Below are 19,136 nucleotides of genomic sequence, written 5' to 3' on the forward strand. Positions count from 1 at the left end.
AGAAAAATAAGATCTTACAAAACAAAGAATATGCACAGTATTATTTCATTTTGCTGAATGTAAATACTGCTTATCTCTGGATTATGATTTTTTTTTACTTCATCTATTGTTTCACTTTTCTACAATAATCATGCTACCTGTTGTAGAAAATGCAAGTTGCTTTTTAAAATAAAATTTGATTATGATAAGTTAGGGTAAGATAATGAGGAGAGGGTTGGCACCCGAATGCTTTAACTCACTATGTCCAAGCCCCGTGTGGGGCTCTAGTACTGCCTTGGTCTCTACTGGATTCCCAGAAGTTGGAAATGGGCAAAGAAACAGGGGATGTGGTACAAACACAGGATGTAACTCAAGGTTATCTATACTGAAGAAATATGGAAGCCATAGAGAGAGTCAAACCTTTCTGACTCCTGGCCAGGACACCTAGACTTATATCCCACTAAGATCCTCTGCTCCACTCCTAATCCATGTGTCAGTCTCTCCCACCCTAATTGGCCTTTCTTTCAAGTTCCCCTTTCACTGGATCTGTCTTTGCTGAATGTGGTGTTTGAAGGTACCCCAATGCCACATTTCTCATGCTCTCCCTATTTATAGAGATGCCACCCAAACTCCCCGCGTTGCAGTTGGTCTGCATCCTCCTAGCCCACCAAGGGGGCAGTTCCAACTGGATGATGGGCTCCTTCCCTCCCCCTCATTAGAGAACATGCTGTGCCATTTAATGAGCCTGATATTCCCATCTACGAATCAGAGTAGAATAATTAGAAAATCCCCCTACAGGTTTATTATGGAAAACGGGGAAGAATATCCTCCACCAAGTGGAAAAATTGAGCTGTAAATGATTTCTCTTTCTTATGTAGTTCCTGGGGAACATACTTTATGTCCTGCAAATCTAAAAGAGGGAAAACTGGGCAGTTGTATTTTCTTTTTGGTACCATATGATTCCTTATAAGGCAAGTACATCCAACTTGTGAAAAGCCATCTCCTTAATTGCCCTGGTAACTAGCTTATGTTTATTGAGTACTTATGTTTTATCCCATCTACAACAACCCTATAAAATAGGGTTCAAAAGTATATATCACACTCTTATTATGTGTCAGGCACTGTGCAAAGAAACATAAAACTGCTATTGTAGGCCAAGTACTAAGATGGAGAGGTATCTAGTGCTGAGAACCAGTAACAGGTTGGTCAAAGAAAACTTCACTGTGGAAATTAAGTTTCAGGTGGGCTCTAAGAAATAAGTGGAAGTTAACCAGGTAGCTAAAAAGCAGAGGGAGTAAATATCTTGTGACCTGGGGCTGGAGAGGAGTCTAAGTATATGCAAATCAAAGATCAGTGTGGCAGTGGGGGTCCGTCCGGGAAAGAGGTATTAATTCTATCCCAGGCCTGCCTGATACCTGATAGGCCAGAGCCAGAGTTCCTAATCATTTCAACCTCTCCTGTACAGCCCCAGTCACAGAAGCTGAAAATCCACAGCTGACTTGCAGAAAAAAGATTTAAAGCTGTAGGTAGGGGTGGCCCGCGTGATTTTACCAAGGAAGCCTTGCAGGGAACAAATGCAACCTTGGAGACTGCAGGGACTGGCAAACAGGAGCTGGAAGACCTCCCTTAGATCCTTGAAACAAAACGTAGGCTTGACATAGAGGCCGCTCTACTTAGCCCAAAGCGGACGGGTGAGTGAAATGGAAGCAACAAGAGCAACCGAGCGAGAAACACTCTCAAGGCACAGTTCCTGCCCCACCACTGCGGCTGCGTGCGCGCCGTTCCGGAAGCGGAAATGCACAGAGGTCAAAGTTGGTTCTCAAGATGGCGGCCTTCAAGACGCTGGTGTCCGGCTGTGGTTGGCTTCTCCGAGGGCTCCTGGCGGGCCCAGGCACAGCCAACTGGGCTCGGCTTCCAGCTCGCGGGTTCAGGGAAGGTGAGTCTCAGGTCCCAGACACCTCCCGATATTCAAGAGAACAGCGGCGGAGATTGCTTCCGCGAGCCCCTGTGCGCCCCTCCCTTTCTGTTTTGCTCGATTTTGAAACATCAGAGGTAGGCACCCCTGTGGTTTCCTAAAAGCCCTCTCCAGATCCTGGTACTGTTATCTTGATCTCCCGCCCTTTGTGAGTGTCCTCACGATGCGGGGAAGGACCGAGAGAAAGGCCTGATTATTTAGCAGCAGCAGAAAAGAAACCTGTCCCAGGATTCAGAAAAGTTTTCGGTTAGGGTTTGCATGTTACTTTGCCTTGCCATGTTCTCCATGTTCCCCCGTCTCCTTCGTTAAAGAATCCCTGGGCCACAAAGGAAGGACATCTGGCCCCACAGCCTCTCTTTCCAATTTCTCTTCTGAAAATCTGAGATCTGATGACAGCTTTTTCTGCCTATGCCGCTAGACTCCTTGAGATGGGGAAAAGGTGGAAAAGCCATTGAATAGGTGAGACAGAGGCAAATGCTGGATGGTAGTTTTACTTCTCATTAATCTTAAGTCTGGAAAAGCAGCCTGGTTCTGTCATCAACTGAGAGCTTACTGAAGGCCACGTGCTGTGCTGTGCTTAAATCTGTGAAGGAATTCTGGAGAAAGAGAAAATACAACCCTTTTCCTGAAAAGCTTAGAGAGATGAGATGATATGTATACACTCCAATAAATGCAAGTTAGCATTTAGGTGACAAATGTGCAGAGAGATTCTGTTCCTGGAAACAGCAAACCCAGTTGGAAGTTTTCATTAAAGGGATGTGTCTTTAACTGGTTTATAAACGAGTGGAATTTGGTGGAGAGTGAAAAGTTCTTTCAGGACATAGCCTTCCTTTGTGTACTGCTGGAAACAGGAAAGAATGAGTGATGTGCAAAAAAAGTGATGTGGTTTTTTTAAGGTTCTGGCATGGTATTGGCCAGCCAGCATATCCTCTAAAGCTGAGAAGTATCCAGTAGAAGAGTGATCATTGTCAGAGAGAGCAGAAAAGTCCAAAAAAAAAAAAGAGCTCAATGAAGGGCCATTGGATTTGTCTTAGAAGAGGTCTCTTTAGCTTTCAAAGAGCAGTTTCAATAGAGTAGCAGACAAGGAATCCAGTTTGGAGATATAAAAGAGGTAGTTGAAGAAACAAAATAGCAGGTATGTTTGAAGAATTTAACTATGAAGGGAAGATGGAACACTTGTTAGGGAAAAAAAGTCTGGATACTGCGTGGTTAACATTAAATAGACTAATCCATTAATAAAGACACCAGAGAGATCATGCTGATGATAGAAAGGACTTGGAAAAGGTGTTTCATCTATTCCCATGCTGCAAAATAGGCATATGTTCATAACATCTTTGAGGGTATCTATCAAGTATCAAAGAGTAATACCTTCAATTTGCATATTTTTTTATGAAATTCAAAGTTGAAGCAGTTTCTTGCTATGCTCCCCCAAAAAAGGCAAGAATAGTTTTGTTTCGTTTTTGTTAACAACAGGAATGTTTGAGGTTAGACTTAAATAATATTTTCAGTTGGAAAGTTTGTGAAATAATGGATTGTATAATCAAGTGGATCTCTGAAGTCTTCTTCTCTATAAATGTTTAGGTTGGTAGTGCTTCTGTCTGTTACTGTAAGACCTAAAAGCTAAATGTTAGCTTGAATTGATGTAATCTTACATGAAGCCACTACCACATTCCATATTCTTCTTGAAACTCACATATCTCCAAAGCTTCTTTTTTTTTTTTTTTTTTTTTTTTTGAGACAGAGTCTCACTCTGTTGCCCTGGCTACAATGCCGTGGCATCAGCCTAGCTCGCAGCAGCCTCCAACTCCTGGGCTCAAGTGATCCTCCTGCCTTGGCCTCCCGAGTAGCTGAGACTACAGGCATGCGCCACCACACCCAGCTAATTTTTTCTATTTTTGGTAGAAATGGGGTCTCGCTGTTGCTCAGGCTGGTCTTGAACTCCTGAGCTTAAACAATCCACCCTCCTTGACCTCCCAGAGTGCTAGGGTTATAGGCCTGAGCCATCGCTCCTGGCCATCTCCAAAGCTTTTAAGTGAAAAAAACTTTCTTTTGCTATTCTATGCATTGTTTGTAAGGCACAAAGTATTGTACACTGGTCTTCGTTGGTATATTTGACATCCAAATACTAGCGTATGCATAGAATTTAAATTTGCAGGCAGGAAGCTGGGTCTCTTGCTGAAAATATTCATCCTGCTTTTCAAAGGATCAGAGAATACTATATAATTTTAAAGTTCATGAGGACTGAGCACTAGTGTTCCTGCCTGTGAACACTAAATCAATCTAAAGCAGTGATTTTCAACTGGGGTTTGGCAATGTCTAGAGATATTTTTGGTTGTCACAAGTGGTATTACTGGCGTCTGATGGCTAGAGGACAGGGATGCTGCTAAACGTCTTACAACACACAGGAGAGCTCCTTACAACAAAGAAATATCTGACACAAAATGTCAGTCCTGTTGTTAAGAGAGCCTGGTCTAGGCAGGGCGCAGTGGCTCACGCCTGTAATCTTAGCTGTCTAGGAGGCGGAGACGGGCAGATTGCTCAAGGTCAGGAATTCGAAACCAGCCTGAGCAAGAGCAAGACCCTGTCTCTACTATAAATAGAAAGAAATTAATTGGCCAACTAATTTATAGAGAAAAAATTAGCCGGGCATGGTGGCGCATGCCTGTAGTCCCAGCTACTCGGGAGGCTGAGGCAGCAGGATTGCTTGAGCTCAGGAGTTTGAGATTGCTGTGAGCTAGGCTGATGCCATGGCATTCACTCTAGCCTGAGCAACAAAGTGAGACTCTGTCTCAAAAACAAAAAAAGAAAGCCTGGTCTAAAATTTGATAAGGCTGGGTGCGGTGGCTCACACCTATAATCCTAGCACTCTGGGAGGCGGGTGGATTTCTCGAGGTCAGGAGTTCAAAACCACCCTGAGCAAGAGCAAGACCCTGTCTCTACTATAAAATAGAAATAAATTAATTGGCCAACTAATATATAGAGAAAAAAATAGCTGGGCATGGTGGTGCATGCCTGTAGTTCCAGCTACTCGGGAGGCTGAGGCAGAAGGATTGCTTAAGCCCAGGAGTTTGAGGTTACTGTGAGCTAGGCTGACACCACAGCACTCTAGCCCAGGCAACAGAATGAGACTCTGTCTCAAAAAATAAATAAATAAAATAAAGTTTGATAAGAGGGACACACAAAGTCAAAAGATTATTACGGAAGAAGCAAGACCGAAAGGGGACAAAAATGGAAATTGTTATTTCTAAGTGCCTGCTGCAAGTACTGTTTTCTACATATATTTATGCATTCTTCTCAACAATACCTTAAAGGTGGGTATTAACTGTCCTCATTTTTATAAATAAGGAGATCTGGTCCTAAGGTGTTCACTAGCATACCTAACATCACAGAGTTAGTAAGTGATGGAGTTGGAAGTAGAACTAGCACTCTTCCCTCTCCACCACTAGCAGTCCCTGAAAGCTCTTACCGAACACCATTTAGTGCCTTTGTGGTTGGCATTTGCCAGATTTAGCAAAGAATGTGTTAGACCTCACTCCTGCCTTATCATTCTTAGAGCCCTTGTGAAGGAATTTTATTTAAAACAAGAAAAAATAAACACATATGATTAACAGACACTTTAACAGAATGTATTGAAATGAATAAAGGCCAAAGGGAGTTTGCTTCATCTCTTTCAGTTAGCCAGGAGGGCTTTCTGGAGGACCTAGCATCTCACACAAGGATGTGCCTGGCAGAGTGGGCAGTCCTATACCTAAAAGCTTTGAGAGAGGAGTGAGTGAGTTGGGGCCTTCCAAGAATTCAAGGAACATAGTCCACAGTAACCTGTTAATGGAAAGAGATTTTTATGCAGCAGTGAGACATTCCCACAGGGATCCAAGAGAAAAGAAGAGGGAAGGCAGCGAGGGAACCAGAAAACTTTAATGGTAGAATTAAAGATAAACTGGAGAAAGTGGTGCTTGAGGCAGGGAAGGTGTTAAGTAGTCAATGGCAGAAGTGCGGGCACACATCCCAAACATGGTACTCCTGCCGTGTTTCCCCGAAAATAAGACCTACCCATAAAATAAGCCCTGGCAAGATTTCTAAGCGTTTGCTCAATATAAGCCCTACCCCAAAAATAAGACCTAGTGATGGGCATGGCTACGCAGCATATCTGCACAACCCATGCATTTCATCGCGGAGCGGTAAAGAAGATGAGCAGCCCTTCTCATCTGCCCCATCGTGACAGCTACTATCCCAGAGGTGACCCAAAAGGTGCGGGCAGCCCCACCAACAAGGTCGGCTCCCCCTGTCAGGTCCCGGCCATCCTGTGCATGCTGCAAGCTCAGGCTTTGAGGGGAAAATAACATATACCTTGAAAATAAGCCCTAGGGTGTCTTGAGGAAAAATAAATATAAGATCCTGTCTTATTTTTGGGGAAACACGATATCTCTGACCCTATATGAGACTGTTAGGGCCACATTCTAGCTATCACTTATTCCATTCTTTTCTACTCTGCTTGGGACTTCGTTTCCACAGATCCTTTCCAAGAGGGACCTTGGTCTGTGGGCACTTCCTGCGGCAGTGCCCTGTATTCCTCATCATTCATCTTTCCTAACTTCCTCCTGTACTAAGCAGTTGGATCTTTATATGGCTGCATGTCTGTGTTTATGTGGCCATTAAAGTCTTTTGCGTTTACTGCAGTCTCACCACAATGGTCTTTGCTCCAGACTATTACAATTCAGTTATCTTGGACTCCATCCTAGATGAGTATTTACTGAAGTACTCAAAGGACCTCTTTATGAGGCATGGACTTTATTATAGTGAAGTTCCCATGCATGGTTTAGTTTTCTTTCCTCCTCTAGGGCAAAGACTATGCCTTCCTATTCTACTGTAACCCTCCACAGTAAGTAGAGCAAGGCTGTGCAATCCATGGGTGTTCAGCAAATGTGTTGCCTCATTTGGAACAGATTACTTTATATGTATGAGAAGTGCTGATCTTGAAAGATTTGGGCTCTTTAGTTCTTGTTTAGAAAACTGTTTCATCTCTTTCCCTAGTTTACTCAATTCTGCCATATCTCAGAGCACAAGGGTGAGTCCATCTTTTTCTAAAACAAGTTTTCTGTTAGTCCCCAAATCTTAGTCTTTTTTTTTTTAGTGAGTAGTTTAGCTTCTGATTAGTCCAGCTTTTCTTAGCCCAGCCCCACTTCTCTTTGGAGAGTTGGCCAGAGACAAAATAGATCTCAGGTTTTGTTTGGTTTTGACATGTTTTTGTATGCATACTGGAAATCAATACTATTCTGATTCCTATCTCCTCTGTCCAAAGTCTTAAAATCTACTAAGGGCCTCTCCAGGCTCCAGCCAGGCCTTCTCCTGCACTAAGACACCACCCTGATCAGTCTCAGTCTCTTGTGAGTTCTCAGGTCATTCCTTCTGGTTTGACAAATTGTGTCTCAGATAAGCATTGGCCTATTGTTTTACCCACTGGCTTCTAGTAAGATGATTCACTGGTTCAAGAGTTGCTGTGCGAGAGCTTGTGAACAGTGGAGCTTGTCATGGGCTTTGATCTCTTTTCCAGGGGCCAGTGGGATGACTTCAGGGTTTGGTTCTTTGCCGGGAGTGATGTGTTTTGTTAGACTTGTTTACCTCATGGTTAGGACCCAAGTGCCTCCACTGAAGAAGGGAACCACATGTTTATCCAGTTTGTTTCAGGGGATCTTTCTGACTGCTGACTCTAGTGGTACCAGAATGTCTCTCCTTTTGTTTCCTATGGGCATTCTCAGACACTCACCCCACACACACACACATACAAACACACCTGTTGTTCTCATTTGGTTGCCCTCAGGCCATCTCCCAACTTGGTTTTTGCAAATTTGCAAAGTTTCTGGGGTGCTGGAACCCCTACTGAGCTGGATATATGCCCTCCTCTACCTCCCCCCACCTCCTCCTACCCTCGGTTTGTAGGTTGTGTCTGCAGATTGATACATTGCAGTGACATTCCCTCTGTAGCTGTACTGGCTTCCAGACTAAGGACCGAGTTGAGTCTCACTCTCTCCTGTTTTGGGTTCATCTCTGTTCTGTACAAGGAGATCCATATGTGGGGTGACGCATTTTCTTTTACATGGAGAAACCTCGTTTGTCTTTGAATTGATTAGTGACTACAGTGTTCTGTGGAGAAAGCCTCAGGGCTTTTCTAGCTATTGTTATTCCTTTGTGTGTCTGGAATTGACTTTGAGGGGCTCTCAGGTTTGTTGTTTTGGAGTAATGAGTCTTTATGAATGGCCTGCCCAGAAAACAAATGGGGAACTATTCCAGGCAGTCTGTGTCCAATTAGGTGTTGTTGGTCACAGATACTTGGGCCTCTCTGGTTGGGTTAGAATTGCCTTTTTTCCTTAGACATTCCCTTCTCTTTATTGTTTACTTTTTATTACAAAAGCATGTGTTTATTTTAGAAATTTTAGAAAATATAGATAAAAAGAAGAAACTAAAGACACCTACTGCCACCACTAAGCAATAACCAGTATTACTGTTTAGGTAATAACTGTTTAGGCGACTGCGAGCCTGCTGAAACTCATATCTGATTGTGTATAGCCTATGGAGACGTTCCTGAGGAGGTCTGTGACTTTCACTGGGTTCTCAAAGTTAAGAAACTTAGGCTCTTTCTGGTCTGTACTGCTTCTTGCCTCGGCTAGCCAGAGCTGAATAAAACTAAATTGTGGTAGCCAAGCTGCTTATGTTTTTAGCATTTTGAGAGACAGTTTGCAGCCTAACTATATGGACCCAAGTTTTCTATTACAGTAATTATCAATCAGAAGGGAACTGTGACAAGTATTTTGCTCCCTAAAAATAATAGCATTTATTGAGCATTTGCAGTGTACCAGTTCCTATGCTGACAGCTGTGGCTTCTAAATAAACTGGGAGAACAAGGAAGAATTTCCAAGAACTATCTGATTATAATTGCCAAATGTGGGGTATTCGCTTGGTTTTTCCTTGGATTGTTGAAGTTGTCATTCTGCATCCTGGTTAAGTAAGCTAGGAAATGTATATGGCCTCCGTGTGGGACTCATTGGCCCTCAGGTTCTCTTCTGACTGGCTCAGACCCAAATAGGAAGGGAGCAGAGAAAGTCAGTCCCTGTCAGTTCAAGGAGTACTCTCCTTGAAATTCTGCCTGGACTGGTATCTGCAGGCTTCTTATTCCCACATTATCCCATCGCCTCCCTCCAGTATAGATAGTAAAACACCCTTGTAGGGAGAGGAGAGGAGCACAGGATTTAACTCACGCAGCTATCTTCATACAGGTTTTTTTTCTTGCAGTAATATATGGACTTTTTTTTTTTTTTTTGAGACAAGTTCTCACTCTTTTGGCAAGGCTAGAGTGCAGTGACATTCTCACATAGCTCACTGCAACCTCAAACTTCCAGGCATAAGAAATCCTCCTGCCTCAGCCTTCCAAGTAGCAAGGACTATAGGTGTACACCATCACACCCGGCTAATTTTTCTGTTTTTTGTATAGACGGGGGTCTTGCTATGTTGCCCCAGCTGGTTTCCAACCCCTCATCTCAGGCTGTCCTACCTCCTCAGCCTCCCAAAGTGCTGGGATTACATGCGTGAGCCACCACACCTGGCCCAGGCTATTTTATTAGTACATCAGATTATAAAATCTGCTATTGTTCCAAGTGCTTCATACAGATTTAACTCTGATGACATGTTTTAGAGGTGGATTTGTCTTATTACTTATCCACCGTGGGGATACTAGAACAGTGCTGTAGCTTATCACAAACTCTTCAAAGGCAAAAACCATTTTTGTCTGTTTTTGTGATAGGACACACTCGAGAGTACTTTTGAAGGTCTATTAAATGCCACTGCCCTGCCATCTTTTATTGCTAGCCATAGTAGAACAAGATCTTGCTGATCCCCTTGGGTAGAACCAAGATGAATCTTGGCTTAGAAAGGCAAATACAGTGTGGAGATCCTTAATCCGAGAGAGATGATACTCTCTGAGCATCCTGGGCTTGCCCCCACCCAGGCTCAAGGGCATAGGACCTTGGCACTTGGGGGTGAACCCTGCACACTTTCTGTTCCAGGTGGAGATCGTGGGAGAGTGCAGACTGAAGGCTCCTCTTTTCTGCATGTGTAGAATTTGAGCTGTTATTTGAAACTCCCTGTTCCTTATTAAATGGCTGACCTCATTTTTCCCCTTTATCTCTGTAGTGGTGGAGATCCAAGAAGGGAAGACAACTATAGTAAGTATCATCGAGTTGGCCACTTATAACCTCTTTAACACTTGGAGCTGCCTGGCTGCTCCTCTCGGGAAGGGAGGGAGGCCCAAAGTGGACTCTCCTGGCTCCAGGATCGCTCCCTCTGTGACCATAAATCCTACACAGTCTACTATTTTTCAAGCTGTGTGCTGTGGTGTAGCTAATCAGGAACAGTCGCTATGCTTGGGCTGGGGTATCTGTTACTTGATTAAAGTGACCTTTTGTATGAGAAGGTCTCAGAGGCCTTTGCTGATATATTCTCTGGCAGATGATAAATCAGTTTCCCAAAGAGGAAACTAAGGCACTTTTGCAGGCTTAGAGAGCCAGAGTTGGTTGACCCAGGGCCAGGAGCCTGGACCTCAATTCCTTTCTTTTCTGCCTGGAATGGCTAAGCTCCTCCTTAAATGATGCATTTAAAAGGTGACATTCCCTGGGCCCTGGCCTCACTAGCTGGCGCCCTAGCTTGTCTGTTGGTAAGAAAGCTTCATCCACCCACTCCCCTGTTTCCCTTATTGAACCCATCTCACCTCCCTTCCTTGGGGAGTCATGGGGCCTAGATTATCTTATAATCCTTAAAAGACAATGTTGTTTTCACGTGGCCTTCCGTGCCTCCAAGAAATCCTCAGCCACTCTGAAGGATTCCCAGAACCCTCTGTAACTTCCATGTTAACCAGGGATTTAACCCTTTAGGCAGCCAGCCAAGTTCAGTCCTCTGCAAAGCAGTCTTATCCCCAGGATGAGCTTTTGGGTTTTTCCCTAGAAGACTCCCTCAGCCTTTCCACTGCATAGCCACAAAACAGTTCTGAAGTCTTTTTAAGGGACCCCCTCCATCCCCGTGGGGCAACTTTTTAAGTTACCTAATTCAAAGCCATAATAACATTCACCCTATAAACCCCATGCTGGAAGAGAGAAATACATCTGACTTTTGAGTGTAAAGAGCATTTTTCATGTGGGGCATGAATCTGCTATTTGTAGAGTGCACACGAGACACCGTGGCTTGTGAGAGGCCTCAGGAGAGGGCAGAGCCCATCCGAGCCTAGTGAGGCGCTGCCATGCCTGACTTTGGGCACTACTCCTTCCCCTGTGAAGTAAGATCCGACACTACCTCACTAGCTTGTGGGGGTTAAATGAAGTATGTGACCATTCTTAGCACAGAGCCAGGCACATAATGGGGAATCAGTAAATGTCAGCTCTCTCCCCTCCAGCCCACTGTACTTACCACCTCCCCCACCCCAAGGTCTGCTGTGTACCTGCAAATTTTCTCTCACTCACACATGTCCATTTCTGGTGTAGCTGTGGTTGCTGTGGCAGAAAGGTGGGTAGCAGTGCCCCGCACAGCCAAGTGCTACTTCCATCCTCCTTTCCCTTTTGCCAGTCCTCCCCCAGCAGTCAGTATTGCCACATTCTCAAAGCCTCCCAGGCCTGTCCCAGCCTCGTTCTCATATTCCACAGCCTCAGTCCACAAAGCTTTCTAAACTTCCCCCTTGCAATTGGAGCTAATTCCCAGATTGTTGGTTTATCGTGCCTGGTAATTCCAAGGCTGTGTCACAGAATATGGCAGCAATAGGGAGGTCATTTCACATGTGGCCTCGGCAGGGTTTGAAAGGTGGCATCCCAATGATAAAAGCAGGGAGCAGGATGGGAGAAGGTATCCTCTCATCTGTGTTTTAGGGTTGTTTTTTGTTTGTTTGTTTGTTTTTTGTTTTAATTAAAAAGAAGAAGGAGTGGATACAGATATCTGCTTGTATAGCACAGCCCAGGGTTTCTCTTCCTTGGCATTATTGGCATCTTGGTCTGGATAATTCTTTGTTGTGGGGGCTGTCCTGTGCAATGTAGGATGGTAGAGCATCCCTGCCAGACACCAGTAGCCCTTCCCACTGTTGTGACAATCAAAAATGTGTCCAGACATGGCCAGGTGTCCCCTAGGGAGCAAAATCTCCCACTGGCATAGACTTAGCTCTGTAAGATCAAGCTAGAAACTGCACTTCCCTCTGAGGAGGACATGTGGGATGAGAGGGAGACTTCCTTTGGACTCCGGATTCCTATGCCATTTGGAACTTTTTACCATGTGCATGTATTACTTTTCCCAAAGGGGGGAAAAAGAAAGCATAGTGTTCTGGTGTTTTTGTTTTGTTTGTTTTGTTTTGAGGAAGGAAAGGTAGCATTCAGTTGAGACAGCAAACCCCTCCCTTCCTCTCGTCACCAGTATTATTAGGTTCATATGGTTTCTATTACCCCTGAAGGTTACCAGACCACATCCCTGTGGCCACCCCCAAGGCTCAGCATACAGCAACTGCAGAACAAACAGCACAGTTCAGACAGAGAGACCTGTTAGCTGCTCCCACAAGACCCCCCAAGACAAACCTTCACCAGCATTCCCATCATTTGGGGGTTTGCTCAAAGATAAGTGGTTCTATACTCGCTGTGTCCCTCACACTGGCTTGCTTTCTCTGCCTCGTAGATTGAAGGCCGCATCACAGAGTCTCCCAGGGAGAGTCCAAATCCTCCTAACCCTTCTGGCCAATGCCCCATCTGCCGTTGGAACCTGAAGCACAAGTACGACTATGTGGTGAGTCTTTGTGCAAAGACGCTCAGCTCTGCGTGTCACAGAGATCGGATTCCCTAGTTAACTGGAGCTCCCCCTGCAGCTACTGCTACATCTCATGGAATCACTAGAGACAGCAGCAGTTTGTCTAGTGGCTTTCAACCCTGGCTGCTTCCCAGGTTATTCTAATAAAAAAATTCTGTTTAAAAAATAATGATGCCCAGGCTCCAACCCAGATCAGCAGAATCAATCTCTGAAGGTGGGGCCTGAGCATTTTTTTTTAAAGATCTCCTGTGACTGTAATGTGCAGCCAGGGTTAAGAGCCACCAGTTGAGTTCATGGTCTGGTTGCTTCAGTCTACCAGAGGCCTGTAACCCAGCTTGCAGGGGTTATACTCCCATGGGGATGGAGTCATGATCTGGGTTTGGCTTTCATAATGAGGGTGAATTTGAACAGGCTCTTGGTTCTCACTGTGATCTGGGAATACATTACTCTTTCCATATTGGAGCTATAAAGATACCTGATTGCTCTAGTTCTTCTAGTGCAGTTGCTTCCAGGGAAAGAAGATAGTGAAAAATAACAATAGATGTTGTATAGAATGCATACTTTGTGTCAGGCCCTGTTGTGATTGCTTACATGTTTTAATTCACTTAGTTTTCACAATAACCCTCTGAAGTGTAGGTACTTTTTTCAGCCTTATTGTACAAATGAGGAAATTTAAGGCATGAAGAAGTTAATGAACTTGCCTCAGATCACCCAGCTGGTAAATATGAGACCTAGGATACAAACTCCAAGTATACAAAGCCGGGCTGAGCCCATGTTCCTAACTACTGCTCTGTACATGCTCTCTAGAGACAGGGAGGGCTGGCGGGTAAAGGACACAGCCCTGGAGAAATCCATACTTGTTCTTCAGGGCTCTCCCTAGTGACATTAGCACCCTATTTTTGGGTTTCAGGTGATTCAGGCTCTGGGCCAGTTTGACCTGCAGGTTGTTCTTATGCCCCTATGTGGAAGAGGATGACTAAGGGCAGAGATCCTGGTCAGATGATAAGAGCAGGAAAGGCCACATGCCCATGGGATCTGAACAGAATGACCCAACTAATCTCCTGGGCTGGAAGCCTTGGCTTCAGGCCACCTGGGGAGAGCTCTTTTGCTATGCCCAGCCTTCTGCTGCTGGCTGTCTGGAGTAATAGAAAGCAAGCATGCAGGCACGGGGGCAGTGTTCGGAGCTTTTTGCCATGTGGAAGTTAGTGGGGTTACTTGGAATCCCATACTTGGAATCACAGCTGCTCACAGGAAAGCGAACCCCATACCTGCTCTGCCGCTGTGGGGCACTTTTCCTACCAGCCTTTTCCAGGAAATGTACTTGGCTCTGTTTACCCAGCAAAAGAAATTTAATCCCCTCCAAGGTAGAGGCTAAAGTTGTTTTTCCTTTTACCCCTTTCCACTCAGAGCACCGTTGGCCTGAGCTGCACAAAGCTGTTGCCTGGTTTGGCAGCCTATGGTGGGGGGCTGGGCCCTTGAGCCTACTTTATTAGCCCCAGATTAATCCAATCCAAGTACTTTTCAGCAGATTCTGAAGAGTATAGGGTGGGAATTGGAGGCCCGGGTCCCTCAGGAACTGTCCAGTGATTAAAACAAATCTGCGGTTATACAGCGAGGCGCCTGCCAGGGATGCAAGTTGGTTTGTGGAGCATGACTGCTAAGACTGGCATGCCAGGGCCCGAGGGGGAGGGGACAGTGAGTTGTAATTAACCCCTTCAGCCATTCTCCGAGAGTTGGAGTTGGGCAAGGTAGTGCTTTGTTTGATTCTGGCTTTGTTTATCCTTGTTTCTTTGACCTGTCCCAAGCAGCCTGGTGGGCACATGATGGTCTGAAGGAAGCACAAGAATCCTTTCATATCTGGTCACGGGTGGCTTAGAATACTCGAGATTAAACTTCACAACCTGGGTCCCTTCCTCTCAGCTTTTAAGAGTTTCTATTCTCTAACCTAGCCTATCTCATAGAGTTACTGAGAGCTCTTGGGTTGGTAATGGGGTACAGAAAATCTCACTAAGTTGGGATAACCTGTTAGGGTGAAGGTAGCAGAGTAGTGTGCAAAGCTTTGTGTGGATGGCTTGGTTCCCTAGAGACACCAGCCTCTTGGGGTGCTGGGTCTACAACCTCCCCTCTAGACCATGCGGCCCTGGTTCCCCAGCATCAAAAGCAAGCCCACCTGGCCCACATCTCCTGTTTTTGGTTTCCACTAGGATGTTTTGCTGCTCAGTCAGTTCATCCGGCCTAACGGAGGCATGCTTCCCCGCAAGATCACCGGCCTGTGCCAGGAAGAACACCGAAAGATTGAGGAGTGTGTGAAGATGGCCCACCGAGCAGGTAGAGGGCCCTCAGGACTAAGAGGGTGGCAAGCCATCTCTCCCCACCCAGCTACCCCATGTTCCAGCCCCTCCTAGAAGAGAAGTGGATATGCAGAGTGTTAATTATACTCATCCCTAATACTGAACCCCCACTCCCCCCTTTTTGGCTTTCTCTCTGGCCCCTCAGAGCTGCAGAGACCATTTCTTCTTCCCTCCACTCAGGTCTGCTCCCAAATCACAGGCCTCGGCTTCCTGAAGGATTTGTTCCAAAGAGCAAACCCCAACTCAACCGGTAAGCAAACCTGGGTGTCAGTAACCTAAGTGTTCTGTGGGCCCTTGCCTCTCACTGGTTCCATGGGGTAAACCGTTTGTTGGAGCTTAGGAAAGCTAGGGTGTGCCTTGGCTGCCCCAGCCATCCCCTTCCAGCTCAAGCACCCCACCCCCATCAGTCCCACCTCTGCTGCAGTCTGTGCTACTTCTCTTGCCTCTCTTGCCAGCCTCAGCCTCTTTCCTCTTTCTTCCCCTGTAGGGCCTTTAGCACAGGGGCAAGGAGGGTAACAAAGCCTGCTGATTGGGCATTAGAATGTGCTAATCCCCTGTTTATGACATCACACTGGGTTGCTATGGGAATATCAGAGCACTTCTGCAAACTTTCAGTATTCCTAGCTTTCTCCAGCACTGGGGTTATTAGAGGGCAGAATGAGGTCTTAGAAATGGGAGGGCTGTCTTGGGTAGGGCCACTGTATACGGCTGTGCAAGTCGTGCACTGCACAACTTCAATGCAGAATCCATGTGGCCTAGATCATAAACAGTGCTCCCTAGAGTTGTACAGTTAACAATGAACACAGCTGCATGTAGGAGCCTGGGAGGTCGTGAGGTTTTATAGAGGAAGAAAGGAAGGCCCCCAGACGCTGGAATCGATCAGTCTGCCCTCCAGTCTAAGCAGGGCAACCCCTGTAAAGTAGGAGCAGATTCTCATCTAACACTCACATAACTATCCTATTGCAAGTTCCTCTTCTTTCCCCATCTCTGACATAACCACACTCATATGCTCTTAGATTTATAATATCTCTTTGTTGGGAATAGAACCAGTTCTATAAGATTGATCTGGTAGATTCTTCTTGTTCTCTCCTACCGGTGTCCCCTTGCTCCTGTCTAGCCGCCACTAGTGGTTCTCAGACTGGAGTGAGAACATAGAACTGCTCTCTGTAGAGTACCAAAGATGACTGAAGCAAAACAAGACACCTCAGGCCCGAGCAAACCTCCTGGGCTGATCCCCAACAGAACCCAAGCATGGATAGTATGAGGCTGGATTGCTGATCTGAGGGTCCAGGATGTGGGGGTACAGGGTTGCTTCCTAGTACTTTGCCTCCCCCGTCCCTAGAGGCTAGGTCAGAGCTGGACTTTCACCAGCGCGTTGCCAGCACCCTGGCCCTGTGCCCATCTCTACCTGCACCTCCCACATTGCTAGCTGGGCCACCTTCCAGCAGCCCTGGGGGAGCAGGACATGTTAATCTCTTCCTGTGTCTCCCAGCTGTGCTTCGGACCATTTGGGGGTTTAGCCCACCCCCCTCTGGCTTTTTAAGAAACAGCAGCAGGCCTGAGGACACAATCCATCTTGCCCTCAGGCCTTTGAAGCTAGGCCAGGCTCCCTCCCATACATCCGTTGTCCTTTAAGGTGACACAGGATTGATGATGTGTGGGGGCTTTGGGGTTGCAAAAGGCCACCCTGGGGAGGAGGAGGCAGTTCAGCCTGCGAAGGAAATTGATTCCCTGGCAAGGGACTCTGTGATTCCATCTAGGGGTTCTTGAGCTGCCATGCATTGGCCCAGGCTCTGCGGGGGCCACACTTTGTTCTGTTGCATAGTCCCCCCCCCCCCGCAACACACTCATGCAGGAGGGTTAGGTAGGGGCTGGTTTAAGAGCCTTGGTTCTTCTGAGAGCTAGGGTGTTCCCAGAGAGCTGACTGGAGGCCACCCAGCCGACCCACTGCCAGCTGGCTGTGCCATGTGGCACAGGCATTAGGCCCAAGGCTAGCTAAAGTCCAGCTTCCCTCAGATCTCTCCAACCCATAGGGGAAAGAACAGCTTTAGGGCAGTAGATCTGGAGAACCTGGTCAGCCTTGCGATCCTCTGGAGTCCTTGAATCCCACTGAGCATGCTGCCATATCCTGTCTCTTCATCCCACCCCACCCCAAAGACTGGGGGAGTCCAGCAAAGGGGCCTCTGGTGTTCCCTCCCTTTACCTTACTCTTACCTTACTCTTGTCCCAGTACCATCAACCACAGAAAAAGTAGCGCTCAAGAGCCAGCCCCTCCACAGTCATCTCTCTGGCCAGATACTCGGGGAAGGCCCTTCCCACCCTGCCCTGTACACACTTGGAGTGTGGGCCAGCACCTCCCACAGCCTCCCCTCTGCACGGGGCTGACAGCAGAAGACCAAGGTCCAGCAGAGCTCAGTTGAAATGCGTAAATCAGCAATCATTTTTTCACGTTTTTTAATCTAAAAGTTTTTGGCCAAGGTTACTAATATATATATTTTTTTAATTAAAAACCTTCTCATTTGAGGGTCTCTTGGGACAGCTGGATTGAGCCCGAACCTAGAGTCGAGGCAGGGGAGGATTCCTGGCCTTTTTCATGGCTGAGCTTTCAGGGTGAAGGATGGGCCTTTCTGGACAGCATCCAAGTTTCATTCTGGACAGAGTAAACCCCGGTCCCAGCCTGCATGAGCCACTTTTCTGGGAACTATCAGGGCGCTGGCCATCCCCAAAGGAGGCCAAAGGACATGGGTGGCAGCCATTTTTCCCCACCCCCATCCTACTTACAGGAACCTTCCTGGGCCAGGGCTGCACCCATGGGCCCCCACCACTTGGCTCCCATCATGGGTTGGGTGAGGGGCAGAGGTCCTACTCCAGTTATGATGCCCTGGGGGATTCCCTGAAGGCTGGGGTGGCTGAATGAGTCAAGTGGGGAAGAGGTGAAGCTTACTCCAGGCCCTTACATCAGCTCTCCTCTCCCCATGGCTGAGGCCAAGAGAGGAATGATCTGCTTCCCAAGCAGCATCTTGCTCCGCCTTCTCCCCAGCAAACACACACACATTGACAACTCATAAAGATCAAGGGAGCTCATGGCCCTGGGCGGCCTGACCCCCGGCCACACACTTGCAGCAGCAAGAGCCCAGCCCATCTGTTTACAGGACACTTAGCAGCTACTCCCAGGAAAATCTCTGCCCTTTGAGAAAGGAAAACTGGTGAAAGGGTTTGCTTGGCTCAAGGAGGCAGTGCCCTGTACCTCCAGTTCCAGCATGGGACCTCAGTCCTCACCTCCTTGTCCTCCCTCCATAGGTACCTGACCCGCTGGTCTCCACATTCTGTCAAGCCCATCTACAATAAAGGCCACCGCTGGAACAAGGTGGGCATGCCCGTGGGGTCACCTCTCCTGAAGGACAACATCCGCTACTCACCAACGCCTTTGAAGTATTATCATTGATGGAGAGCAAGCTTCCAGAAAACCCGGCTGGAGCTCCTCCTGCACCTCCACTGTGGAGTAGGAGGCCCACTCATCAGCCCCAAGCCACACTGCACTCCTGCCCCATCCCATCAGCATGGCTTGGCCCCTCCGTCGTGAATGGACAAGGGACAGTGGGACTAACGTCAGTACCATTGTCCTGCCCAGGAACAGTGCTGGGATCTAGGGCAGACAAGGACAGTTAGGTGCCATAGCAGCTGCTGTGGGGCTTGGGCTGAGCTCAGTGCTAAGGGACAGGAGTTTTGCCCAAAGGAGTGGCATAAAGTAGGCTTATGGGCTTACCTATTGGGTGTGTGCTTACTGCTTGAGAAGTCGGGGGGCCTGGGCACATTTCTGGATGATTGCTGAGCACTGAGGCACTAATCTCTTAGAGTGGGTGACATGATTGCAACTGGAGGGAATTCATGGGCCAGACGGGCTCCCGTCTTTTTTATTGACAGTTGGGAGCTTTCTAGTGTGGGGAAGCTGCAGGAGGGCAAGTTGGGCTCCCTGCCCACATGCAGCTCTTGTGTGAATCCAAGAAACC

General features: G+C 46.9%; 1 protein-coding gene across 1 annotated transcript; it reads left to right on the forward strand.

The window, feature by feature from the left end:
- The first annotated feature begins 1,761 nt into the window (after nucleotides 1-1,761).
- Nucleotides 1,762-18,891, forward strand: MRPS18A (mitochondrial ribosomal protein S18A). The gene is made up of 6 exons (XM_012773080.2): nucleotides 1,762-1,915; nucleotides 10,139-10,170; nucleotides 12,647-12,754; nucleotides 14,980-15,103; nucleotides 15,307-15,376; nucleotides 18,427-18,891. The coding sequence occupies exons 1-6, from the start codon at nucleotides 1,804-1,806 to the stop codon at nucleotides 18,569-18,571; spliced, it is 591 nt and encodes a 196-aa protein (XP_012628534.1). The 5' UTR covers nucleotides 1,762-1,803; the 3' UTR covers nucleotides 18,572-18,891.
- Nucleotides 18,892-19,136: the final 245 nt, after the last annotated feature.

The sequence above is a fragment of the Microcebus murinus genome, chromosome 5, assembly GCF_040939455.1.
Source record: "Microcebus murinus isolate Inina chromosome 5, M.murinus_Inina_mat1.0, whole genome shotgun sequence".
Taxonomy (NCBI): Eukaryota; Metazoa; Chordata; class Mammalia; order Primates; family Cheirogaleidae; genus Microcebus; species Microcebus murinus.

Excerpts from the sequence above, each read along its gene's own strand:
- MRPS18A (XM_012773080.2), top strand. The coding sequence starts at position 1,804 with ATGGCGGCCTTCAAGACGCTGGTGTCCGGCTGTGGTTGGCTTCTCCGA. Across the intron at positions 12,755-14,979 it reads AGCACAAGTACGACTATGTG|GATGTTTTGCTGCTCAGTCA; the intron begins GTGAGTCTTTGT and ends GGTTTCCACTAG. Across the intron at positions 15,377-18,426 it reads AGCAAACCCCAACTCAACCG|GTACCTGACCCGCTGGTCTC; the intron begins GTAAGCAAACCT and ends CTCCCTCCATAG.